The sequence below is a fragment of the Onychomys torridus genome, chromosome 5 (genome assembly GCF_903995425.1).
Source record: "Onychomys torridus chromosome 5, mOncTor1.1, whole genome shotgun sequence".
Classification (NCBI taxonomy): domain Eukaryota; kingdom Metazoa; phylum Chordata; class Mammalia; order Rodentia; family Cricetidae; genus Onychomys; species Onychomys torridus.
The window spans coordinates 98,979,010-99,006,769 of NC_050447.1; the positions used below are offsets into that span (position 1 = coordinate 98,979,010).

The following is a 27,760-nucleotide window of genomic DNA, read 5'->3' on the forward strand; positions in this document are numbered from 1 at the left end:
ACACACCCTCTGAATTCACAAAATTGAATGCTTTTATATACTTGGTGATTTCAGAAATTTAAATGTCTTTTCATAAATATTTGACTAAGATACCAGTTTTTTCTTCTGCATCATTGTGAAAACTACGTACTGTCCCTGTGACTCAGTTTTCTTTTTATATAAAATGGGAATATAATGGTGTTTGTCAGGGCTGGAGAGATGGCTCAGAGGTTAAGAGCAAGGACTGCTCTTCCAGAGGTCCTGGAGTTCAATTCCCAGCAACCACATGGTGGCTCACAAGGATCTGTAATGAGATCTGGTGCCCTCTTCTGGCCTGCAGAAATACATGCTGTATATGTAATAAATAAATAAATAAATAAATAAATAAATAAATAAATAAATAAATAAATAATTTAAGAAAATGGTGTTTGTCACCAACTGTCATTGGCAGAGTTAAAAGCCAATGCTGGAAAAGACTGTCAAATATCTGATAAATACAGTCGATCACGGGACACAGGGAGCTTGTGGAGTTCCTGCAGTTGTACCGTTACCTTCAGTTTCAGAACCCAAGTGTCTCTCTCTTTCCTTTTAATGCATTTCTCAGGTACGTGCCCATCAAAGATCTTCTGAGAATTTACGATAATCTCTACGGTCGAAAAGTCATTCCCGAAAATGTCATTGTTGACTGCACATACCTTCAGTTCTTGGAAATGTAAGTGTGAGCCCGAGGGAAGTCTGCAGCTGACTTATGGGGCTTTCCTGAGCACCCTTTTCCACATTTTAGTTCCAGGGGTGCACTTTGGATTTATGGATTTTGTTTCTGTGAACAAAACAGAAGACACAGGGCTAGAACTGACTCTTCATTATTTGCGTCACTTTTCTATAGAAAGTGCAACTCATGACGATTCTTGTTTGTGTTGCAGGCACGGGGAGATGTTAGCTGTTTCCAAGGTAAAGACCTGCCTTTTCTGAGTGTTGGCTAGAGGACTGTGCAGACAGTGTGGTGCCTCACTTCTCCTGCCTCCACTGCAGCTCTATTCCACATACTCTACCAAGTCCCCATTTCTGGTGGAGCAGTTTCAAGAGTATTTCCTCGGAGGACTGGACGACATGGCGTTCTGGTCCACAAACATCTACCGTCTGACCAGCTTCATGCTGGAGAACGGGACCAGGTGAGTTTTGCCTTGTTATCTTCCTCACGTAATGCTCAGCAGCGTCTTCAGCTGATGAGGCCAGACTCAAAGGAAAACAACTCAGAAGTGTTGTCCGAACCCGTTCACAGAGAAAACAATGGAAACTGTGCCCTCTCCAAAACCTGTCTGGGGGCGGGCATCTGGTTGGCTTGGTGAATGCCTCTCAAGTTTTAGGGACAGAGGGACAGAGAGACAGGCAGACATGGCAGAATTTGGGATCACTGAGAAGTATCTCATACACAACCACAACTACCCGGTCCCCCCAAACCAAACCACCAGTGGGCGGTTTGTCAAGCACAGGCCCCGGGGGCAATCTGATGGAGAGCATGGGTGGGGCTGTGGCTCAGCTCCTTCTGAAACATAATCAGAGCAAACAGGAAGTAGGTCTTCAGGAAGAACTGTCCCTAGGTCCGGGAAGTCCGTTGATCAGAGAAACCACACATATCCTTACTGGGCACACAGCTGCCCCAGCTGAGCTGCCCCAGCTGAGCTGCTGGGGTGCTGGGGCAGGAAGGGCAGGAAACTTTGGCACAGCTCCCACTGCAGAGAAGGGGAGGCACTGGAGCTTAGCTGGGTCAGCACAGCCACTGTGCAGACCTTTTATGCAAGAGCTCTTCTCCAGAGCTGGTTCCAGGTCAGGAACTTGGAGCATGGGTGTTGATAAATTGAAGTGCCCACACACTTGCAGCTCCAGAATATTACATGTTGTGTTCTTAAAAACACATTGCTAATCATAATTACACGGTGTTGATTTGAAACGAAGTTCTCCTTGGTGCTAAGATTGACTTCAGCCTAATCCACATCAAACTTACTTGAAAGATTCAAGGAGCAATGGTTTGATAGGGATTAGCAATCTAATATAAATCTTATTTAATTTGACTTTTTGTGTGCATGTGCTGTGCATTCATGTGTGTATGCATGATTACATGTGTGTGCACATGCATGCATGTGGAGATCTAAGGTTGATGTAGGTGTCTTCCTCAGTTACTCTCACCTTATACCCTGTGACTGGGCCCCTTGCTGAATTCTAAGCTCCCTTGTTGCAGATAATCTGACTAGCTAGCTCACTTGGAGATCTCCCATCACCATCTTCTGAGCACTGAATTTTCAGGTTGGCTACCATGCCCATCTTTCATCCATGTGTGTTCTGGGGAACTGAACTCTGGTACTCACACTTACACAGCAAGTGTTTTACTTCCCAGCTCCAAAATGTTATTTCGTGTACATACAGAGGCCAGAGGACTGCTATTCTTCAAGTGCTCTCTACTTTGTTTCTTGAAACAGGGTCTGTCATTGATCTGGAGCTTGCTGATTAGACTAGGCAGGCTGGCCACCGAGCTCCAGAGGTCTGCCTGACTCTGCAGGCCACCATGCCAGGCCATGGGTGCTGGGAATCAAATACAGGTCCTTATGCTTGCAAGGACCAAGTGACTCATCTTCCCAGCCTGGCTGAGAGTTTAGGTGCATGCCAACCTAGATGTAGAATGGGTGGGGTTTGGAGTTGGAGACACCCCCTTCTCACCACTGAGTTTTGTGCCACCTGTGGTTAAGCCTCCCTAAGCCTTCATTTCCTTTTGAACGGGGACACTCACCATTGCATCTTAATGAGGGTGTGAGGCGTCAATGAGAGCCCTCATGCGGAAGGTTGAACATGCAGCAAGCAAGCACTTAATAAGTTGCGGTCCATTATCATGATTGCTGTTAGTTGGAAGTTAGCTTTCTATTGGCAGAACTCAGAATGCCCAGTCACAGTAGAGTGAGTAACCTCCGTTTCTTCCCCACCCACTCTCTCTGCCATATGCAACAGTCCTCAAAGCCCAGCCCCATTTTAGACTAGTTCTGAACATAGCTAAGGAAAGACAGCTAGAAAGAAACAGGAGAGAAGCACAGTGCTTGTCTCTGTTCTAATTTACCAACACTGAAACTTCCCAAAGTGATTGCACACATGATGCATGGGCATGCACACACACACACACACACACACACACACACACACACACACACACGAGAGAGAGAGAGAGAGAGAGAGAGAGAGAGAGAGAGAGAGAGAGAGGAGACTTACCTTTTAAAGTACATTCATTTTATTTGAAACCTACAGTAGGCTTCCTGAAGAAATAGTGAAATGGCGCTTATGTGGCCAGAACTCTGCCCACCTCAGGGATGAGCTATGAATTAGTGCTAGCCTTGTCAGATGGCCTTTTGACCCCCAGCAGTGGAGCAAAGAGGATGCAAAGAGAGAGCCTTTTCCTCAGCTCAGAGTTGGCATGACAGACAGAGAAAATGTGTGTGCACATTTTCTGCAATGAGTTTGACTCAGCAGGAAGAATGGAATTACATTATCTGTAGGGAAATGAAGTTGAAGATGATCATATTAATCAAAACAAGCCAGGCTCAAAATATCGAATTTTCTCTCCTACGCAGAACCTGGATAACACACACACACCTATACTGTTAGAAGGAGAAGCAGTTTGTGAGAGGGGAAAGGGAAGTGGAGGAAGGAGAAATGGCATGCTGACTTTGGTCTCACTATACCATATATATGAATTAAAGTGTCATTATGAAACCAATCGCTTGATACATGAAATCCTCCAAAAGGGGAGGGGGCTGGGATGTAGCTCCTTTGGTGGAATGGATAAAGGTCTGGCCTGGGAGAGACGGACAGGGAGGTGAGGAAAGCTTGCTCTCAGCCCCTCCTCACACCATTTCCCCGGCTCCCTTTGGCTCCCTTTCAGCACCTGGTTTTCCCTTGCCGTAAAGCCATCATGTTTCTCCTAGTCCCCTCTGGTGGCCTCTGTAAATTCCCTTGAAAGTCCTGATCCTTCCATAATGTCCACACCCACTCCTATGAAGTCTCTTATTGAATGAGGTCATCCCTTATGTTTTCCAAAGTTGTCTCACTTATAAAAGAGATACTTGAGTTCCTATTTAGTTGCTGAATCTGTAGTTTTGTTTTGTTTTTTGAGACAGGGTTTCTCTGTGTAGCTTTGCGCCTTTCCTGGAACTTGCTTTGTAGCCCAAGGTGGCCTCGAACTCACAGAGATCCTCCTGGCTCTGCCTCCTGAGTGCTAGGATTAAAGGCATGCGCCACCACCGCCCGGCTTTCTGTAGAATTTTGTAAGGGAATGAAATTGAGCACTGTAGATCTATTTGGTGTAACTGGCATAATTGGGCAGTTTGTATCATATTCTCAGACTCTGGGTGTTTCATGTTTGCATGTAAGCTTGGCAGAGGATCCAGGAGGACAGAGGAAGGCTTGGCTAGAAAGACTTGGGCTGCCTATCTGAATGGCCAGGCAGTGAACTCTTCAAGCGTTGAGGGTGGTTTAAAGGCGGCTCAGTTACACCATGGATAGTGCATTGGATTTCTAACAACAAGAGTGGTTTAAAGTGTGTTACGGATTCCCTATCAAAATGATGCTTGGAGAGAAGGTAGAAAAATGCCTAACTCCTTCCACTGTTTCCCAGTGACTGCCACCTGCCTGAGAACCCTCTGTTCATCACCTGTGATGGCCGGAGGAACCACACCCTTGGGTAAGTGGGTCCAGAATCATTTGTATCAAAAGAATGCCTCCCCAAGAGGGCCTACGCCAGAGAGGGTGGAGCAAGGAGTCTTCAGACAGACGAGGTTCCTATTCTAGTGGAGCCATTTACACCTGGGTGACTTCCAAACACACTGGCAAATGTTTTTGAGCTACAGCTCTTCCTTCTGACAGTGAAAAACAACAACAACAAAAACAAAAAACACATGTAGAGTCCTGGAATAGTGGCACGGGCTACAGATGATAATGGGCATAAGGCAGATGCACGTAGCCAGTAGTTCACTAAGTGGTCATCGGTATTCTTAGTGATTATCACCATTACTGTGGCTGAGGACCCTTCCTTAGACTCCATCCTGAAAAAGTATTTCATTCACAAGGTGGGAAGAAGTACTCTGTGGAAATATCTGAGGAATAAGCCAGAATGCCTGGTTTATATTATTAGAGCTGGTGTCTCCTGCTTGAGCCAGGAACCAACCTCCAGTTCATGATGTTATCAGTTGAAAGGAATACCATCTGTTGTTAATGAAATAATACAATAACACAAATAATAAAAGTTCTTGGAGATAGTTATTGTATCAGGAACTCAGAGTACATGGCCTGACAGGCGTCTGGGTACTGAACATGTCATTGTCAATATTGCTGAGCCTTGGAGAGAGAAGGCTGGCTGCTCTGGGAATGTGCCATGGTGGCCCAACCAGGGCCCAGCAGAGTCCCCTTGAAGAACCAATGAGGTATTTAAGAGCAAAACCCTTAAATATTCTAGATACTTAAGTGAGGGTTTTACCGTGAAAGATCCTAAGGAGTTTGGTGCATTGAGAAAATTAAAAGCTGAAGGAAGGGTTCTGCCCAGCCTTTGTTGATTACTTATTTAAAATAAGTAAGTCTGGTTGTTGCTTTTTTTTTTTTTTTTTTAAATGAGCATCTTTAGGTTAAGCTTGTTGTCTGTGTCTTCCCTAGGGCCTATCATTCCCTTATCTGTAAGCATTCTGAAGCCTGGGTGGCTCTTCTAGGTATCTGTGGTTTAGGCTGGCTAAGACATGTGATTTTTTTTTAAGACAGTATCTCATATAGTCTAAGCTGGCCTTTAACTCATTATGTAGTTCAGGCTGGCCTTGACCTCCTGATTTTCCTATCTCTAGCCTCCAAGTGCTAGAGTTACAGGCAGCTGCACCCAGTTGGAGATCTCCGAACTAGAAAATGTATTTTAATTAGATAACTGATCTAGCATATGTCTTTATGGATGAGTCAGTCCACCTACATCCTGCCATCCTAAGTAGGTAGAGAGCTGTCTTGACCTCTTTTGTGAAATATTGAAATACATTTATAGTTTGGTATTCTAGAAGTACTTTTACTCCTACTGTGAGCTCTGAGACCACAGGAAATAATGCATTTCTTTTTTTCCCTTCTGGTGCTGAGGTTTGAACCCAGGACCCGTGCACATGCCAAGTACACGTTCTGCTATACCCATAGCCTCAGAAACATCAAGTTTTGTAAAGGCTGACTTCTAAGCCTTAGAAATATACTCACCAAAAGATTTTGTGGAGCGAAGGTTTTTCTAAATTTATGTTTGCTTTCTGTTGACTTGTAGATGTTAAAATCCCAATATCTCAGGCAGTATTAATGTGCATGTATCTTCACTAGCCAGGATTAACGTGTACCTTCAGCTCAGTAACTCGAGGGGCTGGTGGTCTTCCTGGGTTTGATCATTTTATTCTTCTCTCTTTTCAACAGCTCAAAAGTGCAGAAAAATGATTTCCACAGGAATCTGACCTTGTTCATAAGTAAAGACATCAGGAAAAACCTGAACTACACAGAAAGAGGCGTGTTCTACAGCGCAGGCTCCTGGGCCCCGGTGAGGACTTCCTGTTATCAATGAAGGAGGATGGACCACTTCTCAGGACAGCTTGCTTGACAGTCCCTGCAAATTGTAGTTCATACAGTCATCTGGGTTCATGCCAGGCCAGCGAATGCCCTTGATCTCTAAATGTGCTGTAATCCAGAGATGTGGGCTAGTCACAGGGGCTTCGGTATCCAGACCAGTCCTGCTTTGACCTCAGGCAAGCGTGCTTGCTACACTGAAGGCTTCCTACATATCCCATGCTGACAGACACCACTGCATGTGAAATACATCCATAGGGTCATTTTTCCCCCCAGACAAAAATCTTGCTTCGTAGTTAAGGCTAGCCTTAAACTCATGGCAACCATGGTCCTCCTGTCAGCCTGCTGAGTGCTAGGATGACAGGCAAGTGCCACAATATCCCCCATCAAACGGGGCCATCATAGAAGTCACGGTACTGTGGGGATGAAAGTGAAAGGGGAAGAGACTCACTCTGTCTTTGGGACATTTGTGTCCTAATAGGAGCAACCAAAGCAATGATAGCTATTGTGTGGGTAGAGTATGATACAAGCTGTGGTGTGTTGGAGGGAGGGTGGCAGGGAGGCCATTTTTCCTCAGAGGCCACTGGGGAAGGCATCATGGAGGAGGGGCACCGAGGGAAACTCTAACAGTGGATAGCATTTTACCCGCTGAAGAAAGCGTTTCTGGTGGCGGGCTGGGGAAGTTTCAAGGTGTTTGGAGAGTCAGGTAGTTTGATTTGCATGGAACTCAGGACAGAGATGTGACTACTGAAAGTCTTGGAAATAGGTAGGTACTGGGTTGTGGTTGTTCCCAAGACCAGAAGGATTTAGACAACAATGTGAATGTCACGCACCATGATGGGCCAGCTTCCTGGAGGTCAACCTGCACAGACCCATGGGAGTGTCCCTTGCTAGGTTTGATAAAAGAGCCCATAGTTTCCTACTCTGCTGTCATGGCCTTAAAATTCTTACTAGTTGGTGAGTTTTGATTTTGCACTGGACTCCACAAGTTATGTAACTGGTCCTGAGCTTGGGAACTCCTGCTAAAGTACAAAGTACAGATAATTTTACATAGATGTTCTTGTAGTTGTCTCCTCGGGGAGAGGGGGGAGGAAATGTCTGTGGGGGTGGGCTGCACTCATTATTTTTCTTGTTGCTGGGATAAAAACCTGAAAAAAGGAAGGTTTATTTTGAGTCACTGTTGGAGAGGGCAGAGGTCCATCCCAGTGAGAAAACATGGCAGCTTGTGGCTATGACAGCAGAAGTGTGAGGCTGCTTGCTCACATCTTCACAGTCTGAGAGGAAGGCAGAGGGCAGGGCTGCCTGGACTCAGTTCCTGCTCTCCTTTTTATTCAGTTTGGGTCCTCAGGGGGTGGCACAGTACTGCCCACATTCAGAGTAGGTCCTCCCTCCCCCGTTATACCTCCCTGGAAATGCCCTCACAGACACTCGCAAAGGTGTATGAAGATGGACATCACAGAGACTTGGTCTTCTCAGTGTCTGTCCTGAGGGTGGATACCTGACAATAGATGAGGTAGTGTTTTCTGCATGACTGTGCAAGCAGAGCCGGGCATTGGACTAAGTGGTCTGTGTACAGCCTGCTGACAGGATGATAGCAGGGAAGACAGAGACATGTTGCCTACCTGCAGGTCCTTACATCTATGCTTCTCTTGAGCCTGGGCTGGCCGGCCTGCTTCCATGTTCTCAGCTGGATCTGCTTTGCTGTCCTCTGCTGGAGCCTATAAATCTTCTTTGGTCTTATGCCACCCTTTGGTGAATTTGGAATTGTGTTCCCTTAACTTGGATAGATGAAGCGTTTATTCAGCTTGCTAAGGACCACCCCATTTTGGGCTTGTCTGTGTCTTTGCAGCCAGAACTTCATGACAATTTGGTAGCTCCATCCTGTATATGGTGCCCCACACTGGTGATCCCACTACTTAGGATGCTGAGGCAGGAGGATTGCCATGAGTTGAGGCCAGGCTAGGCTATAGAATGAGCTGCTGCCCCCAGGCAAAAGCAAAGCTAAGCACATGTAAAAGGACAGTTTAGAATTCTAAGCTTGGTGGCCGGTTGTCCCCAGGTTCCCTGGCACAGACCTCCAGCTCTGTGAAGGACTACTCCTGTTTCCTGGGCACCTGCAGAAGTCAAAGCAAAAGTCAGCATCTCACTGTGGGTGTGGCTCAGAGCCCTGGTTCTCAGCCTTCCTAATGCTGCGACCCTTTAATACAGTTCCTCATGTGTGGTAACCTCCCCGCCGCCCACACACACACACACCAGCCACATTTAGTTGCTACTTCCTAACTGTAAGTTTGCTACTGTGATAAGTCATAATACAAATATTTTTGGAAATAGAGGTTTGGCAAGAGGGGTCATGACTCATAGGTAGGCATTTTTAGAATCCTGGTGATGTTCTAGTTCATTTCTTTAAGAAGAATGAACCATTTATTTACAAATATAATCCTGGTTCTAGACTGAACAGGCTTGCCTTTCCTAAAATTTTGGTTTGTAAAAATTCTTTTTTCCCGGCATGCCTTTAAGTCCCAGCACTTGGGAAGCCGAGCCAGGCAGAAGCTCTCTATGAGTTCAAGGCCAGCATGGTCTATGCAGTAAGTTCTAGGCCAACAAAGCCTTACAGTGCGATGATGTCTAAAAAGAAAAAATCTTTTGTTGGGTTTGAATCTTCAAATCAATGCAGACTGCTGGCTTTGAGGAAATCACAGACATCTCTTCCCCTGTAGCCTATTGTCTTCCGGCCATCATCCCTCAGCCCGTCTCAGTGTAACTCTGCTGTCTCTATGGTCTGGGCTAAGCTAGCACATTGAAATGAACAGATGTTTTATATTTGTCAGCACCTGAGAGAATTCATTTTATTTGCCGGAGTCCCGTGTTTCCTGTGGACGATGCCATGGATCTTCACATCTAAAATACCCTTTCATTTCAGGAATCTGTAACCTTCATGTACCAAACTCTGGAGAGGAACCTGAGGACGATGTTCATGGGTAGCTCTGAGACTCATCTAAAGCATGTCTCCAGCCCCTCTGCCTCCTACTTCCTGTCTGTCCCCTACGCCAGGCTTGGCTGGTAAGGATGAGTTCATTAGGTTGGAGGTGTTGTATGCCTTCATCAACTTTGGGGTGGCATCATTTGTGTTATCAGTGAAACCTTGCTTTCCCCTTGTTTTGGAAGAAATTAGGAAACAGAAAAATGGATTCATTTAAAATTTGAGTGAACTGGGGACAAAAAGAAATCTAATTTCCTTCCTACTGATCTGTGGCTATCTCACAGAAGGTTGAGGACAAAGGCTGGAACATGAGTCAGTTTAACTCTAAGACATGTGCCCTGCTCCTCTCCTGGGGAGAGTGGATCTGGGCCCTGAGTCACCTTCATTTTGTTAGAGAGCTTTTGTGCAAGTCCAGACTGAGGAAGTATCTGTCTTGGCCTGACTTACTGCTGTGATGGAATGCCGTGGCCAAAAGCAGCCTTGCTTACGTCTCCAGGTCATAGTCACATCAGGGAACTATGGCAGGACTCCAAGGGCATGGGCCTGGAGGTGGGAACTGAATCAGAGGTCATGGAGGAAGCGCTTCCTGGCCTTTTCCTCATGGCTTGCTCAGCCTGCTTTCTTCTACAATCCAGCACCACCTGCCCAGGGGTGGCACTGCCCAAGCAGTCTGGACCCTCCCACATCCATCAGTAATCAGGAAAATGCCTCCTAGATCTGTCTATAGGCCAGTCTGATGGAAGCATCTTCTCAATCGAAGTTCTCCCTTTCCAGATGTCCCTGACATGTGTCAACCTGACAAAAACCAACCAGCACAAGGACTTAAAAAATATTTCTAAGATTAAAAATTTTTTTAAATGTATTTGAATGTTTTGCCTGAATATATGTTATGTGCACCATGTGCCCTTGAGGGCCAGGAAGAGGGCATCATATTCCCTGGAACTATAGTTACGGACCGTTAAGAGCCACCATGTGGGTGCCTGGTGCCGATGCTCTTAACCACTGAGCCATCTCTCCAGTCCCGAAAATGGGTTCATAAATGCCTCCATTTTTGAAAGAGAAAAGAATAATTTGTTTATTGAGAGAGTTGGAGATTCTTTTGATTTTAAACCTAGTCACGTGCAGGAAAGTGACTGTTGGGGTGATTTGGCTACACTGCTGTGTCTCCTCAGTGTGGTGTCTGATGGCCCGTTATTTGGGGGCCACTGCCACATGCAGCAAACACAGGGCACTGGGAGGTGAATCCTGCCTCTCTGCTGTCATTCATGTGTGAAGAAAGGCTCTTAGCCACTTTGCTGAGGAGCCAAAGGCGGGGTGTTGCGGGGCTGGCAGCCACGAGAAGCAGAACCTTACCTGCTGGCTCGTCTTAGCCGCAGGGACTCTGCTCTGGCCCTTGCCCTTACACCACATCTTAGAAACCATTTTACCCTTTCTCTCCATGCCACGTTACTCGCTCCTCTCATGACCATATGAGCTAGAATTAGCATAACTTTCCTTCTTTTCAGCCCTAGGGTGACATGTGAACCATTGACTGTCATCTCTGTAACTAGTCGGTCACAAGTCCCACCTAGAAGTACTTACTTGATACAAACAGGCAGCTCCCATCTCAAAGATAGAGTGTATTCTGGAGCCAGTTGTGAGTGACCATGGTCTAAGAACACAAATTCAGGTCACCCCAAATACTGTGTTTCAGTGAGGTAACAGTTTCATGAAGTTTTTATAGTGACATAACAGAAAAAGTTATAAATCAAGACACTTAAAAATATATTGGTGGGTCAGGTGTGGTGGCACACCTCTTTAGTCCCAGCACTTGGGAGGCGGAAGCAGGCAGATCTCTATGAGTTTGGGGCCAGCCTAGTCTACATAGTGAGTTCCAGGACAGCCAAGGCTACATAGTGAGACCCTGTCTCAAAACTAACAAACAAATAACAAAGTATATTGGTGGGGACATCGAGCAGGTTGGTTAATGTAAAATGTCTGCTACAGGCCTCAGATGCTGTCCCTAACACTCTTAGCTTTGGGGATGGTTGAGGTTAGAGGTCTGTTAATACATCCCTGAAGGATCTCCCTGATCATCTCAAGGAAGTGAGGTCAGGAACGGGTGGGCCATTAATTTGGCCACTGAGATGCCAAAAAAAAAAAAAAAAAAAAAAAAAAGATCCAAGCTAATTTGGCTCTGGATTTACAACATTCCATCTGTCTACAACCACTACAACCAGAGACTTCCAATAATCCTTGTAGCGTCTTTAACACAGGTGTGGCTTTTTTCCCCTTTAGGGAAATCAGGTCACACAGTACCTACATTTGCCTACCCAACTTAATGCCATAAAAGCTGGGCTGTGTCGGCAGGGTAACAATGGACCAAACAGGCCAACTCAGGATCTCAGTGACTGTAGGAGGACACACACCTTTATGAAGCTGCTCTTCCCCTACTCTGGTTCTGTGGTCCAGAAAGGCCCAGATGCCTCTAGCTGTCCATTTTTATTTTGCTTCCCTGTATGGAGAGTGACCCTGAATCCCAGAAATGATACAGCCCACCAAATGAATGTTCCGTTCCCAGCAGCAGCTCCCCAATTGAATGTTCCCAGCAGTCATGCAGAACGTGGAATCAGCTGGGAAAGCTGAATTGCTGGGTTCTGGAGAGGAGAGCAGAGTGTTGCCGTAGACCTCAGTTATCTTCTTCTCTAAGGGTCATGGCCTCAGCCGACCTCAACCAGGACGGGCACAGTGACCTCGTGGTGGGTGCGCCAGGCTACAGCCACCCTGGCCGCTTCCAGATTGGGCGTGTGTACATCATCTATGGCAACGACCTGGGCCTGCCCCCCATTGACCTAGACCTAGACAAGGAGGCCCACGGGATCCTGCAGGGCTTCCAGGTGAGACCTCCTGTCACGTCTTTCCTCTCTCAGGGGTGAGTAAGCCATGGCTGACATCTGGTATGTTTTCCTTGTCTTTGTTTTTCTGGGACTGGGGGGTTCAATCCAGGGCTTCTCACATATCAGGCAACTGCTCTACCACTGAGCCTCACTCCAGCCCCTCACTCAGGCCCCTAGACAAGCTCTCTTTTGCTGAGCCCCGACCCCAGCTCCTCAAAGAGAGTACTAAGCAAGCACTCTACTGCTGAGCCACATTCCCCCAGTTGGAAGATTCTGCGTCAGCATTCTCCACTGAGCTATACTCCCAGCCCTTGTTTTGGGGAGTCTAGGCAGGTACTCTATCACTGAACCATGTCCCCAGCCTCTCACTGGAGGGGTTCTAGGTAGCACCCTACTGCTGAGCCATTGACCTCAGTCTTACACAGCACATTTTGAGACAAGTTTTCCAGATGAGTCACGGGTGAGGAGAATGAGTGTAGTGCCGCCTACACGGGCGAAGTGCCTTTCCTCACCACAGTCCTCTTCACTTCCTGTATCTCAATCTGTTACTATTCAAGTAGGAAATGCAATGCCTTCCCCAAATGTGCATGCTGTTTACGCTAGCTGCAAGTGGACATGTAGGATTTGATTTCTTTTCTATTTTAAGAGACGGAGTTTCACACTGTAGCCCAGGTTTCCCTGGAATTCACTGTGCAGCCCAGGAAGGCCTTGAACTCCTCCATGCCCGTTCTTCCAAGTACCGAGGTTGGTAGAGGGAAGAGCTGTGGTTTCTCGATGATGCGGTGTGGTGGTGAACACAGACTTCCCATACGCTTTTCATCATCTCCCCCGTGAAACAGTTTTCTCTAATTATGGAGTGTTTATCAAAGTCACAGCCTGCCATCGGCCCATCTGGACTCCAGCCTTTGTTTAGATATCACTGCTTTGCTTTGAGGAGTTCTTCATCACCAGGGGAAACCCAGGCACTGTATATGTTTATCACCAAGGCAGAATGTCCATTCCCCTTGGGAGCATGTAGGGCCCTGGAGGGCTTTGTGGACCCGGAAAGCATTAGCCATTTTAGTAGCAAGGCGGAACACCAGAGCCTCGCTGCTGGTCACAGAAGAGGCTTTGGTGGCACTGGGCTGACCCTGAATCTCTGAGTGTCAAGGATACGTTCTCTAAGTCCACACAGGATGGGAGGAGGTGGCTCCACAATGCCCTCCTCCCCTGGGACCTTCGGCGGTTTGGAAGATGGCCAGAAGGCGGCACGGACTGGACTTTGGAAACCTGGCCCAGGTCATCATGAGCATCCCCTTTGTCCTTGGCTGTCATGGAGTATTAGGGTTGCTGTTTCAGGTCTACTCTGTGCTCTTCTGTGAACGAATGGCTGCATCTCAACAGGGCTTAAGAGCACAGCTGCTGGAGACATGAGGCAGCCTGTCTGCAGAGGGCAAGGCTCAGCTCGTCTCTGGTCCTCACCCAACCCTAGCGTGCATCCTGTCCCGAGTAATCCCCTGTCCTTGGTCGTGTTCCTGGATCATTTCAAAAGGCCAGATGCCACAGATAGCTTTGCACACAGCACAGGAATTAGTCAATGGCTAATATATGGAGCACTGGGCCATATGTGGCAACATTACCATCGCCATTACCAGACAATTCCCAGTGGTATAAGCTGTGGAAAGCGTGGAGAAGCCGCTGATGAGTCAGGTTTAGGCTGATTGTGGACAGGAGCCGGAAAAATATCCATAAAGAAAAACTATGTTGGAATAGAACGAGTTTTCTCCTTATAAAATAGATGTGAGGTTAGCAACAACTTACTAAGTTATGTACCTAACTTAATCCATGTAAAGCTTGGTAGAATTTTCTGCCACGATGGGGGAGGTTCCACAGCTCTGCTCTGCAAAGTAAGAACCATCGAAAATGGGTGTTTGTGTATGTGAAATGGGACCATTGCAGCTGGGAGGCTGGTTTTGTAGTCATTACTTTAAATTGAAATGTATAGCCATCTTAGGCCAGATACTGCTATGCCGGGCAGTGCGGCTCTGCCACCACGTCATGAGTATTTGACGGAAGTCAGCGGCTGTCGCTGTTACCTTGTCGTCGTTACTTTAGAAACTTTCACCAAGGCCTGGTGGTATAGGCCTGCCAGCCTAGCTACTCAGCAGGCTGAGACAGAAGGAAGGGTCACAAGTTCAAGGCCTGCCTAAGTTACAACGTGAGTTCAAGGCCAGCTTGGGCAGTATAGTGAGACCCTATCTCAAAATGAAAAAAAAAAAATACAAAAAGGGCTGGGGATATAGTTCAACAGCAGAGTCCTTGCCTAGCATGTGTGAGACGTTCAACACCTAGCACTCCCCCCCCCCACACACACAGAGCACACGTGCAGGATGCTGTAGTGTGGGTTGAAGTGCACATGAGACCGTTTCTACACATCTAGAGCTCCTAAGGACTGTCTGCTTTCTTGTACTTTGACTTCTTCTCAAGACTGACAGACTTGCCCAAAGTCCCCCTAAGGCAAAGCTACCCAGATGTGTCCCAAATGTGTCACTGAGCAGTGAGGTTTTAGGCCTCAGCCTGTGGGCAATAGGTTGGGGCCCAGGCTCTCCACACTGGGAGTCTGGAGACCATGCTGAGCCCAGAGAAGTAACGTGTGCTTCCTCAGCCTTCAGGTCGCTTTGGCTCAGCTTTGGCCGTGCTGGACTTCAACAAGGATGGGCTGCCTGACTTGGCTGTGGGTGCCCCCTCCGTGGGCTCAGGGCAGCTTACCTACAATGTAAGGCTGGGAAGAAGGCAGAGGTGGGGAAGGGGCTGGGCCAGGGGACAGTGTGCCTGGCAGGGAGGAGACAGGAACTGAAAGGAAGTGTGTTCTGGGGAAGAGCTGGGTCAGGTCCTTTGCCATGCATAGCAGTGGCTACAGACTGGGAGGCAGGGATAGAAAGGCTGTTTTTGTTTTTTGTTGTTTTTCCTGCTTTGGGGGCTCTCTTAAGTCTCATGGAAGTGAAGGTTAAAAGAAATGCCGGGCGGTGGTGGCGCACGCCTTTGATACCAGCACTCGGGAGTCAGAGGCAGGCAGATCTCTGAGTTCGAGGCCAGCCTGGCCTACCAAGTGAGTTCAAGGAAAGGTGCAAAGCTACACAGAGAAACCCTGTCTCAAGGAAAAAAAAAAAAAAAAAAGAAAAGAAACAAAGCTAGGCATGGCGATGCGTGACTGTATATGACTGTAATCACTGCCAGGAGGCTGAAGCAGGAGGATAGCCATGAGTTCAAGGCCAGCCTGGTCTACATAGTGAGTTCCAGGCCAGTATGGGATAAATACATAGCCAAACCTGTGTTAAGCAAACAGCAATAATAACTCTGGTGTCCAGACCGGGTTTCTGGGGATAGTGAGTCTTCACTATTTTGCTGTAGTTTAGGGTTTAGGGTTCTTGACACTACGAAAGCATTATGGTTTGTGCTTATTATTGTTGTTTGTGTTTGTCTAGGGTGCGGTCTATGTCTACTATGGTTCCCAGCAAGGGAGGCTGGCTTCTTCCCCTAACGTCACCATCTCCTGCAAGGTACGCCTCTGCCTCGTGTCAGGGCCTCGCTCAGCTGCCGCCCCATGGCAGCCTCTGCGGCTGACCGGTTGTCCTTTCCTGCTTACCTCCTAAGGACACCTACTGTAACCTGGGCTGGACCCTCCTGGCAGCAGATGTGGATGGAGATGGCCAGCCCGACCTGGTGATCAGCTCCCCCTTCGCACCTGGTGGAGGGAAGCAGCGAGGGATGGTGGCTGCCTTTTATTCACACCCCAGACAGAGTGACAAAGGTAGAGGCCCTTGGGGGGAGGGGCAGAGAGCCCAGCTTGACTGTGGCTGCCCTGGTATCTCCTGTAGAAGGGCCCGTGTCCTTTTCCTGGAATGTGCTATAATGTCACTTGCTAAGAGACAGGCTGTCATGCTGACAGGTACTGGCAAGAGATGGGGAAGGAATTGCCAGTGAGGGCAGGTGATATGGCTCAGTGGGTAAGGGGCTTGCTGCTTTAATTAAAAATAAAACAAAGCGAGCAAGCAAACAGCCAAACAAAAACTCACTTCACTCCTGTCCTTCTGGCCTCTCCATCTCCTCTTCATCGGTCTCAGTGGCATCGGGAGCTGCGGCGTGTTGAGAAGTGTGCCTTTTTGTCGACTCAGCTTTACTTGCAAATGTTCATTGTGTGAGTTGTTGGTCAGGTTCAAGTCCTCTGGCTTCTGGTAAACCATCAGTGCTGGACCCTTACCAAGACTCCTTTCAGATTTCCTGCTGTTGCCCTGAGTCATGGCTGTGGTTCCACAGGGCCAGTCTCTTCATGCACTCAGAGATGGGGTAGATGCTGGGGTGTGCCAACTCAAAGCCTATGGGTCTGAGTGAGGGCTGATTTGGTCAATCCTGGCCACTGGGACCGGCCTCCTCATGTGAGGGGTGGAGCCAGCTCTTCTACACCCATATCATCAGGGCCAGCTCTCCCATGCCTGTGGTGAGGAGTAGGGACATTTCTCCCAAGTGTGGTAGTCCTGACCTCAGCCATCCTTATGGCCTTTGGTGGCAACATGGGCCACAGACATCAACATAGCTGTAGTAGGACCACAGACCCGGCTCGGGCCAGATGTCACCATGGCTCCCTATGGCAGTACAGGTCACTCAGATCTGTGTGGCCCTGGCTGTGCATGACCCTCAGACACCAACATGGCCTCAGGTAGCAGCCTCAACCCTGGGCATCTACATGGCCTTCAATGGTAACAGGAGCCATGGACATCAACACAGAGGCTGTAGTAGGGCCAAAGACCCAGACATGGCCCTTGGCCAAAGTTTGGGTCTGGATGACACCATGGCCCAGGGTGGCAACACAGGCCACTCAGATCAGTATGGCCTCAGTGGAAGAGGTTATTCTTACAGCTTTAAAGAGTAAAATAAAATGCCATGAAGGCTGAGGCCAAAGTCATCCCAGTTGTCTCAACTGCCCTGAGAAAGACCTTTCTAAATAACATCTTCACCCTTTGGAAATGAGCTCCAGAATCACACTTCTTGTCTGAAGAGTGACATCTACTTCTGACGCTGGGGTCCTGGGATCCATATATGACCAAAGGGTTCTGGCAAGGTCTCAGAAGGGTCCTTATTCTCATATGTTCATAAACAAGATGCATCCCTTCAATTCCAAGTCCTCCCTCATACAGGGGATGGGGACCATTCAGTCAGTCATGTAGGGGTTTGTTTTTGTTTTAAGACAGGGTCTCATGCCACCCAGGCAAGTCTCAAACTGCATAGAGCCAAGGATGACCTTGAACTCTTGATCCTTCTGCCTCCACACCCCAAGTTCTGAGATTATATATGTGCACCACCATGCCCATAACACACCTTTCTTTGTTTCTTTCATGTTCGTTTACTGGGATTGGGTGTCACTGATTGGTGATGGGTTGGTTGGTTGATGGAGACCGGTTTTCTTTAGAAACACTGACTGCAGAGGAAGCTGATTGGAAGGTGAACGGTGAGGAGGACTTCTCTTGGTTTGGATACTCCCTTCATGGGGTGACAGTGACAAACAGAACCTTGCTGCTGGTTGGGAGCCCAACCTGGAAGAATGTCAGCAGGTCAGTGTTGACAGTGGGGCCCGGGGAAACAATGCACACAGGGGCAGGTGCCAGCTGCTGTGGAACCTCTTTAGTGTGGGGTGCAAAGAGAGGGGTGAGTGGCTGTTGTCCTTAGAAGGAACAGCCTCAGCTCTGGAGGGAGGCTGCAGACTTTTCATCTTAGAAGCTGCAGCTAGCTGGTAAACGCACTGGTTTGTAAGAACCACAGCAACACATTCCTCAGCTCAGGAGTTTAAACACAGAAATCTTTCATTTTACTGTCCTGGAAGCTAGAAATCCAAGATCAAAGTATAGGCAGGGTTCTTCTGGAGCCCCTGGCATATATATATATATATATATATCCGCCTTCCCTCTGTCTTTACAGACTCATCTACCGAGACACAGCTCTCACTGCAAAGGAAATAAGAAATAGCTTAATTCTTTTTTAAAATCCTTGTGTAAAGGGCCCTCAAAGACCAGAAGAGGGTGTTGGATCTCCTGGAACTGGAGTTACAGCCAGTTGTGAGCCACCATGTGGGTGCTGGGAATTGAACTCCAGTCCTCTGGAAGAGCAAGCAGGGCTCTTAAACAGCTGAGCCACCTCTCAGTCCCAGAAATAGTTTATTCTTGAGGCAAACAGGAGTGACTATAGCACAGGAACACAGAATCAGGCTGCTCAAATAACATGTTTCAATGGAGAAATGCTTTCTTGAAATTATTTTAGTTACAGAACAAAAGAAATAAAAGCATTCCCCCCCACCCAAATAAATTGGGGGAAACAACAGTTAGGTGGGTTACAGAACCCCAAGGACTCCATGCTATGGCTCCAGAGGCTTCTGAGCCTCTGGGTTGGGGGAAGATAGTTGTCTATGACTCTCAAAGGGTTTTACCTGAGAGTCACAGAGATGCCAGGTCAGATACAGAAGTGGGCAGTGACTGGCAGCTACTAAGGGAACTAAAAGTAGCCAAAGGCAACTTGGCTCTGGATCTGCAGCATTACAGCACTGGGGAAGCAAATCAATCATGTCTGCCCTGGAAATGTCCCATCCCTCCGGTTTGTCTGTGTACTAATCTGTTTTGTTTGTTTGTTTTTGTTTTTTGGGTTTTGTTTGTTTGTTTGTTTTCGAGACAGGGTTTCTCTGTGTAGCTTTGGGCCATTCCTGGAACTCGCTTTGGAGACCAGGCTGGCCTCGAACTCACAGAGATCCGCCTGCCTCTGCCTCCCGAGTGCTGGGATTACAGGTGTGCGCCACCACCGCTTGACCTAATCTGGTTTTATAAGGACTAATTCATATTTGATTATGGTTCTCTCCAGTTTTCTCCTTTTCATGTGGTGACCCTTTTAAAGATACTGTCTCCAACACAGTCCGATTCTGAAGTTCTGGCAGTCAGGACTTCCATATAGGGACACTAGCAGTGGGGTGAGCCATAAGTGGGATTCGACCACTGGTATTAGGCATCCTGCTTTTGCTGTAGTGGGGAGGTAGAGGGTGGATGTGAGACCTGGGAGCCTCTACGTTGGTGAGACGAACTTCATAGGTACCAGTGTAGTCCACAGGACAGAGCCCAAAGGATGCATGATGGGGTGAGGCTCAGCTTCTTCCCTGGACACTTAATCCTGCACCTGTCACTGACCATTGTGCCCTCCCCAGGTTGGCACGCTCAAGCCACAGGAACCATGAGAAAAACAGCCTGGGAAGGGTGTACGGCTACTTTCCACCAGACTCCCAGAGTGCAATCACTATCTCAGGAGATAAGGTATAGTCTCCCTCTCAAAGATGTGCTGCAGGTAGCGTGGTTGGTCAGTAATGATCAATTGTTCTTTGCAGGCAGTGGGAAAGCTGGGCACCTCCCTGTCAAGTGGCCATGTGAGGCTGAATGGGACCCTAACACAAGTGCTGTTGGTCGGAGCCCCCACTCGTGGTAGGTCACCACATGCTACTGTTTTTTATCAGTTGTTCCATTCCCAGTAAAGACTCAGGAGTCAGATGGTGGGTGAGAACCTAGAAGATCAAAGATGTGGTGGAAGAGTGACCAGATGACCTTCTCTCCACACTTCCCAGACCCAAAGCCCAAGAATCTCCAAGTCCCTCCCTACTCCTTCCTGTGCCTCTCTATCCCTATCCTGGGTCCTCCATAGTCTCTACGACTAATTCTTGTCAACTAGTCAGTGGCTCTGCCCCGACTAGTGGATAACTTTAAGAACACAGTCTCGGGGCATCACAGTGCAATCAAATATCCTGCATCAATATACCATAAGGCTCTTTGACCATACTGCCTTAGCAGAAAGTCAGGGGAACTTGCCAGGCCCAAGTGGACTTAAATATTTCCTTTTTAAAAATCACAAGTAGCAAGTTGTGTACCTTTGGGGTAGCTAATTAACCTTTCTGAACTCCTATATCATCATATGTAAAATAGTTATAGTATTTATTTCAAGAGCTGTTGAAAATGATGCATGAAAATGTGTCTAAAGCTCCCACCCTACTGATCCCAGAGCTAGGGAAGAGCTGTTTTGTTTGTTTCTGTTTTTGTTATTGAGATGCTATTTAGCCTAGGCTCCCCAAAAAGTTTGAATTGACTTTGCTGGTTCTCACTCCTGTGGGCCAAGTAGAGGCAGGAAGTCAGGAGTTCAAGGCAAGCCTCTGCTACATAGTGAGTTTGAGAGTACCCTGGGCTACATGACACTGTCTCAACAAACACACCTAAAACTGGTGTGTTTTGTGATGATTCAATGGTTAAGAGTCAGGTGCTCTTGAGTTCCCAGCACACATGCCATGTGGCTCACAATTGCCATCTTCTGGCTCCTGCAGGCACTGACTCCTGCAACAAGACACACATACACAGAGTAAATGTTTAAAAAGCTTAACTTGTATTTAAAATATTTTTATTTTAATAATTTCAGGTCTAGGGTAATCAAATCCTTTAATAATGCTGGCCACTTGAAGTGTGTAGGGATTAGGGGGTAGAAGATCCACCAGCAACTTCCTTATGTAATTTTCATTCATTCTTTCTTTTTTTCCTTGAGACAGGGTTTCTCTGTGTAGTTTTGGTGCCTGTCCTGGATCTCTCTCTATAGACCAGGCTGGCCTCAAACTCACAGAGATCCGCCTGGCTCTGCATCCCAAGTGCTGGGATTAAAGGCATTTGCCACTGCTGCCTGGCTGTAATTTTCATTCTTAATTTAAAAATGTATTTATATCTTATTGTGAGCATGTTCTTTGTCAAATATTCTTCAAAAATATGATTGTTCTTTCATATATTACATTTTTCTCACTTGTACCTGCCACTATCCTGTGAGGGAAACAGTCAGGTGCCACTGTGACACTGTTCTGGAGGAGGGGCTGAGCCTTAGGCATAGAAACCAGAGCTGGGGAAACTATGGGCTACTTTTCTCACACAAGGGGCACCTCAGGGAGATTCCCAGACTAGAGGAGCCAATCTCCCCTGAGACCTTCCCTGCATAGTGCTGGACAGTCATTTCTGAATGATTGCTTACTATAAGAGGGGAAGAGACTTGAGGAGTAAGCTTGCATCTGGTAAAGACTTGGCTGCATGGTCACTGCGTGGTTAGGGACAGGACAATGTGAGAGCATGCTGTAGAGAGCATTGCAAAGATGTCTCTCTGCCCTCTTTCTAGGACGTCATCTCCAAACTCTCCAGGCACGCATCGCTCATTTTCTTTTTAAAAAAAATTATTTAACTTAATTTTATGTGCATTGGTATAAAGGTGTCAGATCCCCTGGAACTAGAGTTACAGACAGTTGTGAACTGCCATGTGGGTGCTGGGAATTGAACCCTGGTCCTCTGGAAAAACAGCCAGCACTCTTAACCACTGAGCCATCCCTCCAGTCCCTCATTTTATTTTTCTTATGACTCTATTGGATGCTGAGAGTTAAAGGTTCCCAGACTTTTCTGGTAAATTGCTCTTAGTAAGAAATACAATAGAGGCTGGGCGGTGGTGGTGCACTCCTTCAATCCCAGCACTCGGGAGGCAGAGCCAGGCAGATCTCTGTGAGTTGAATGCCAGCCTGGGCTACAGAGTGAGATCCAGGACAGGCACCAAAACTACACAGAGAAACCCTGTTTCGGAAAAACAAAACAAACAAAAAGAAATACAATAGAAAGCAAAAAATTCTCATTATAGGCGATGCACACCTATAATGGCAGAGCTTGGGAGGGGCAGGAGGATCAGGAGTTCAAGGTCAAGGTCATCCTCAGCTAGACAGTTTGAGGTTGTCTCAAAGAAAAAAAAAAAAAAAAGGAAGGTAGGAAAAGATGACAAGCCGGTCTGGTAGACAATACTGTACTTGAGTGGTGGAGTGGATCACAGGAGCTGTGTGACGGGATCACCGAGCTGTCTGCATGTACCTCAGTGCCCATGCATTGCCAGTCACATCTTCCAACCGGCTGGAGCAAACCGCCCCAGGACACACTCACTGTCCTGTGTCCACTGAAAGTGCACATGCCTGAGGGACAAATGGAATACTGGGGATCCTACCTTCACACTTATGAGACTAGGAGGCGCTGTGGCTTGTTTCAGATGACGTGTCTAAAATGGCATTCCTAACCATGACCCTGCACCAGGGTGGAGCCACTCGGATGTACGAGCTAGCGCTGGAGAAGACACAGCCTGCTCTGCTCAGCACCTTCAGCGGAGACCGGCGCTTTTCTCGGTTTGGTAGTGTTCTACACCTGACTGACCTGGATGATGATGGCTTAGGTAAGGTGGGAAGAGTGTCTTTAGCTAAAGTCACTCCCTTCATACCCAGTGGACCTGGGTCCCAGTTAGATGGCTAAGGTCCAGTGGCCCAAGGGGCATTTTTTTTTTTTTTTTTAAATACAGAGTCTCACATAGTCCAGGTGTGCTTCCAGCTCCTCATGCAGTCAAGGCTATTTTTCAATTTTCCTCCTGCCTTCATCTCCCAAGTGCTGGCACTACATGTGTATGCCACAGCTGGGTTCAAGGGTGTCTGATAGATCTGAACTTGGATGCGTAAGAACAGTCTGCATTTCCTAAAGACTTGGCGGGAGAGTCACCAGGTCCATTATTGAAGGATGACGAAGGGGAATATAGGCCTTTACCTGACTTTGGAGAAAGACTGAAGGGCATGCTGATTGACTTGTGGGAGGTAGGCTCAGGATCCAGTAGTCTAATGCCTCCACCCACTTGTGGTTTACAGATGAAATCATCATGGCTGCCCCACTGAGGATAACAGATGTTACTTCGGGACTGCTAGGAGGAGAAGATGGGCGAGTTTACATTTATAATGGCAAGCACACCACCCTGGGTGACATGACAGGCAAATGCAAATCCTGGATGACTCCATGTCCAGAGGAGAAGGTAAAGGTGGTCAATGGATTCCACTCCATGATGAGGGAGGTCCAGATGTGGCTGGGAGGTCCTGGTCTCAGTCATCTGCCAGGGGTGTGCTGCCTAGCTGCCCATGTGCTTACAGCTGTGCTGGGCCTCTGGAGCTGGAGCCCAGTTGGACTTGTTCACAGCTGGCTGTGGCCTGACTAGGTGCCCAGGGAATGGGGCTAAAAGCAGGTTCTGGCCACTGGAGTCTCACCAAAACCTACAGCCTGTTGTTTCTTGTTCACTGCTTTGTGTTACTCCTTTCTCTGATGGCTTTCCTATGTTTTTAAGCATTTAGCTTGGCTACTATTGTTATTATTTTTCTGAAATTTAAAAATTAAGGTGTAGTGGCACATGACTTTGATTCCAGCACCTAGGAGATAGAGGCAGTTGGATCTCTGAATTTGAGGCCAGCATGGTTCCCTGTCAGGGCTACAAAATGAGACCCTATCTCAAAAAAATAAACAAAAAAATTTTTTTTTAGATTGCAAAATGAGTTAAAGTTTAGTGTGAAGAATGTAGAAAATAGAGAAACACAAGCAAAGCATTAAAATGAACCTACTTAGACTTCTGTTCTATAGCACTTTCCTGTTAGCCGGAATACATATTCTAGTATTTTCTACACTAGAAATGTGACTGTTGTGGGGGCTGGGGCTGAACCTAAACAGCAGATATGTAGACATATCTGGCCTGGAACTTGTGGTAGTCCCCCTGCCTCTGCTTCACTAGTGCAGAGATTACAGGGTAGCAGTACTTTGTCCTACTAAGTAGGCACACAATAAGCACCCTGTGTACCTGAATCCACCTCAAAGCTATGAAGCTACTTTGATGCCAGTGACAAAGAGCCTGAAGGACAGAGGGTTTTTGTTCAAGTCACACTGCAAATGGCAGCCAAGGCGGGACCTGAGCTAAGACCCATTTCTCAAACTTGTTAACCAATATGATAACATCATGTGTGATTCTCTTCCACAATTTTTAACTTGATTTTTTTTTTTAAAGTAGAGTCCAGGGTGGCCTCAAACTCCTGATTTTCCTACCTCTCCCTCCCAAGTGCTGGGTTTCCATCAAACAGTATGCATGTTGAGCGTCCCCAGTCTGAAATCTAAGATGCTGCAAAAGCTTAGGCTTCCTGAGAGCTGACATGTTACAAATGGAAACTGTACAATAGGGGGCTGGTCTTATGTATAAAGTCATTAGCATACTGTACAGAACTGTCAGGCTATGGGTGTATAATATTTCCTCTGTTTAGTCTCAGGCCCATCTCTAGAGATCTCTCTCAGACCCATCTCTAGAGATCTCTCTCAGGCCCATCTCTAAAGATCTCACTATTTATCTATAGATACTCCAGAATCAGAAAGATCCCAAATACAAACTTCCAGACCCAGGTATTCTGGATAAGGAGTATTCATTATATATGGAGACCACTGCTGGGCCAGTGATGTGGCTCAGTGGGTAAAGGAGCCTGCTGCCAAGCCTGAGGGTCTAGAACCCACATGGTAGGAAGGAACCTACTCTCAAAAGTTGCCCTCTGGGCGGGCAGTGGTGGCGCACGCCTGTAACCCCAGCACTCAGGAGGCAGAGGCAGGCGGATCTCTGAGTTTGAGGCCAGGCTAGTCTACAGAGCTAGTCCAGGACAGGCTCCAAAGCTACAGAGAAACCCTGTCTCGAAAAACAACAAAAAATGTTGCCCTCTGACCTCCACATACATGCCTGGGCACATGTGTATGCACAACACACACACACACACACACACACACACACACACACACACACACACAGATAGCACCTTATGGGGAAAAAACATCACATTGTTCTAGAGGGGTATGGGATATCGTGGTAATACTGTAATCCTAGCACCTCAGAGGTAGAAGCAGGATTAGGAAGCCTGGATTACATAAGAGCTTGCTGACTTGGGGTGGGGTTGGGGTTCTATTATCTGCCAACTATTTTATCTTAGAATAAATCCATTAACTGACCTTCCTGAAGTGGCAATCATTAGTCACTTTGCCTGATTCTCTTATAATCCTCAGGGCAAACATTCCCATGTAAATAAAGGATTTCATACAATAGCTTATGTTTTAGGATCTAAGCTCCTATAAATGGAATTTCTAGGGTTTAAGGGCATGCGTACTTGTAAGGAGAACCTGGAAACATTGAAATGTGGGCACGAGGCAGTCAGATCGGTTCTTAATGAACAGTGATCACATAATCATGCTAACAGTCTCCTCCCTGCTCTCCTGTTTTCCAGGCACAGTATGTATTGATTTCTCCTGAGGTAAGTAGTCCGCCCCCAAAGTCTAATCCCCTCCCCAAAGTGTACCCCCAGTCCTTGTACTTACTTCAACTGCTGAACAACCATGCTGTGTGCATTTTACAGGCAAGTTCAAGGTTTGGGAGCTCACTGGTCTCTGTGAGGTCCAAGCAAAGGGTGAGTAAAGGACCCGTGCTTTCACATCTGATAATCTCACTTCTTCAATTTTAGGGAAAAAAGGTAACACTTGAACTCACCCCCACTTCTAAGTGCCCCCCTTCACTCCTACTCTACAGAGTGTAGCCTGTGGGCCAACTACATCTGACTTTTAAATATGGCTGTCCTATTTAAATAGTGGAAAGAGAATTTTTCCTGACGTGGCATTTCTACAAAGTTTGAATTTCAGGGTCCATGACTTAAGGGTGTTCATCACATGGTGCTGAGGACCCAGCCTGGTGGCACTTCGCACATGCTCACCCGTTCCCGATCTGGCTGTGGCGGTGAACACTGCAACTGCAGCTTCTGAGACTGAGTTCTCCTCCAGCCTCAGACAGCATGTGGCCCTTCCTGACCCTTGCTGATCGTCGCCCTCTATGACAGCCACTGTTAAGATTCTGCTCTTTGTCCAGACTGCTGGGTTTTTAAATGTTTGTTTTCTGTGTTTTACATGTATGTTTATGTGCCACAGTACATGTGTGGTACTCAGGACTACATGAGAACTTTGGCTCTCTTCTCTTCTCCCACATGTGGGCCCCACAGACTGAATGAAGGGTGGCAGGCTGGGCAGCAGACACCTTTACTTGATGAGCAACATCCTGGGCTGCCCTGTCAAGTCTTTAAATGAGTCTAGACAGACACACATGCCACGGCTGCATTTTTATGCACCTTCACTTCTTACCAAGTAAGCACACAGCACCATTTAATCCTTTCCAGGAGTCACACAATATTTTATTCTCTGGACATTCCATAATTCAGTTCAATAACATTCCCATACTTATGTTATTTCCATTTTTAAACTATTACAGACAATGCTGTTTTGAACATTCTTATACCTGTATTTTTTTTTTTTACATAATTGTGCAAATATCCTTGTGAGACACACAGCAGTGGGCCTGCTAGAGGGTACATACATTTAATATTACATTTTAATATAGAATTGCCGGGTGGTGGTGCATGCCTTTAGTCCCAGCACTCGGGAGGCAGAGCCAGGAGGATCTCTGTGAGTTCGAGGCCAGCCTGGGCTACTAAGTGAGCTCCAGGAAAGGCGCAAAGCTCCACAGAGAAACCCTGTCTCGAAAAACCTAATACACACACACACACACACACACACACACATTCTTAATATATATATATATATATATATATATATTAAGAAATTTACCAGGTGTGGTAGGTGGCTCATGCCTGTAATCCCAGCACATGAGAAGCTGAGGTAGGAGTTTGAGGCCAGGCTAGCCTGGGTTAGAATGAGAGACCCTGCCTCAAAACAAAGAAACCAAATGGTTCATTCACTTCAGGATTTGGTGTCACAGCATTGTGCTAGGTTATAAAATACAGAGACAAGACAGTCACTGCTCTTGAAGACACACAGGTCCATGAGACTGGCACAGGACTACAGGCTAAGGAGCAGAAGGAGCAGGCAGGTGTCTTAAGTGCTGCAAGGCAGCAGTCTGGTAAGGCTGGGGAGATGCTGGGATCAGGGCCTGCCTGAGACTCAGGCTGAAACTGCCCTCTGCTGGCCAAGAGTCTCGCTGACGCAGACAAGGCTGATGAATAGGGTTAGCTACTAGAAACAGCAATTACTAAACTTTGGAGGACTCCCCAGAGGATACAGGGGGCTTTTATTTACAATTTTATGCATCTTCAAAAAATTAAAAGACGCTGGGCGTTGGTGGCGCACGCCTTTAATCCCAATACTCGGGAGGCAGAGCCAGGCAGATCTCTGTGAGTTTGAGGCTAGCCTGGGCTACCAAGTGAGTTCTAGGATAGGCGCAAAGCTACACAGAGAAACCCTGTCTCGAAAAACAAAAAAACAAAACAAAACAAAAAATCAAAAAATTAAAAGACATCATCAAGAACACCGACCAAGGGCAGTGGTGGTAAAGGTCAGATGAAAGAACTTCACAGTTAATTCTGGTCTGT

The 27,760-nt window shown here is 47.1% G+C and overlaps 1 protein-coding gene across 6 annotated transcripts in view; it reads left to right on the forward strand.

Moving 5' to 3' along the window:
* The window catches only part of Gpld1 (glycosylphosphatidylinositol specific phospholipase D1), a 54,983-nt gene that overhangs the window by 25,128 nt on the left and 2,095 nt on the right, over window positions 1-27,760 (forward strand). For all 6 annotated transcript variants that reach the window (XR_004945047.1, XM_036188976.1, XM_036188973.1 and 3 more), the window contains exons 10-26: window positions 584-691; window positions 903-930; window positions 1,012-1,151; window positions 4,637-4,702; window positions 6,442-6,562; window positions 9,509-9,648; window positions 12,258-12,444; window positions 15,089-15,199; window positions 15,909-15,983; window positions 16,078-16,234; window positions 17,891-18,032; window positions 19,664-19,769; window positions 19,841-19,934; window positions 22,552-22,731; window positions 23,192-23,352; window positions 25,616-25,642; window positions 25,745-25,795. Coding sequence is in view for 5 of the 6 variants with exons in the window: in XM_036188976.1 (XP_036044869.1) it covers window positions 584-691; window positions 903-930; window positions 1,012-1,151; window positions 4,637-4,702; window positions 6,442-6,562; window positions 9,509-9,648; window positions 12,258-12,444; window positions 15,089-15,199; window positions 15,909-15,983; window positions 16,078-16,234; window positions 17,891-18,032; window positions 19,664-19,769; window positions 19,841-19,934; window positions 22,552-22,731; window positions 23,192-23,352; window positions 25,616-25,642; window positions 25,745-25,795 (1,894 nt within the window). In the remaining variant the exon portion in view is untranslated. The remainder of the gene's footprint in view (window positions 1-583; window positions 692-902; window positions 931-1,011; window positions 1,152-4,636; window positions 4,703-6,441; window positions 6,563-9,508; window positions 9,649-12,257; window positions 12,445-15,088; window positions 15,200-15,908; window positions 15,984-16,077; window positions 16,235-17,890; window positions 18,033-19,663; window positions 19,770-19,840; window positions 19,935-22,551; window positions 22,732-23,191; window positions 23,353-25,615; window positions 25,643-25,744; window positions 25,796-27,760) is intronic.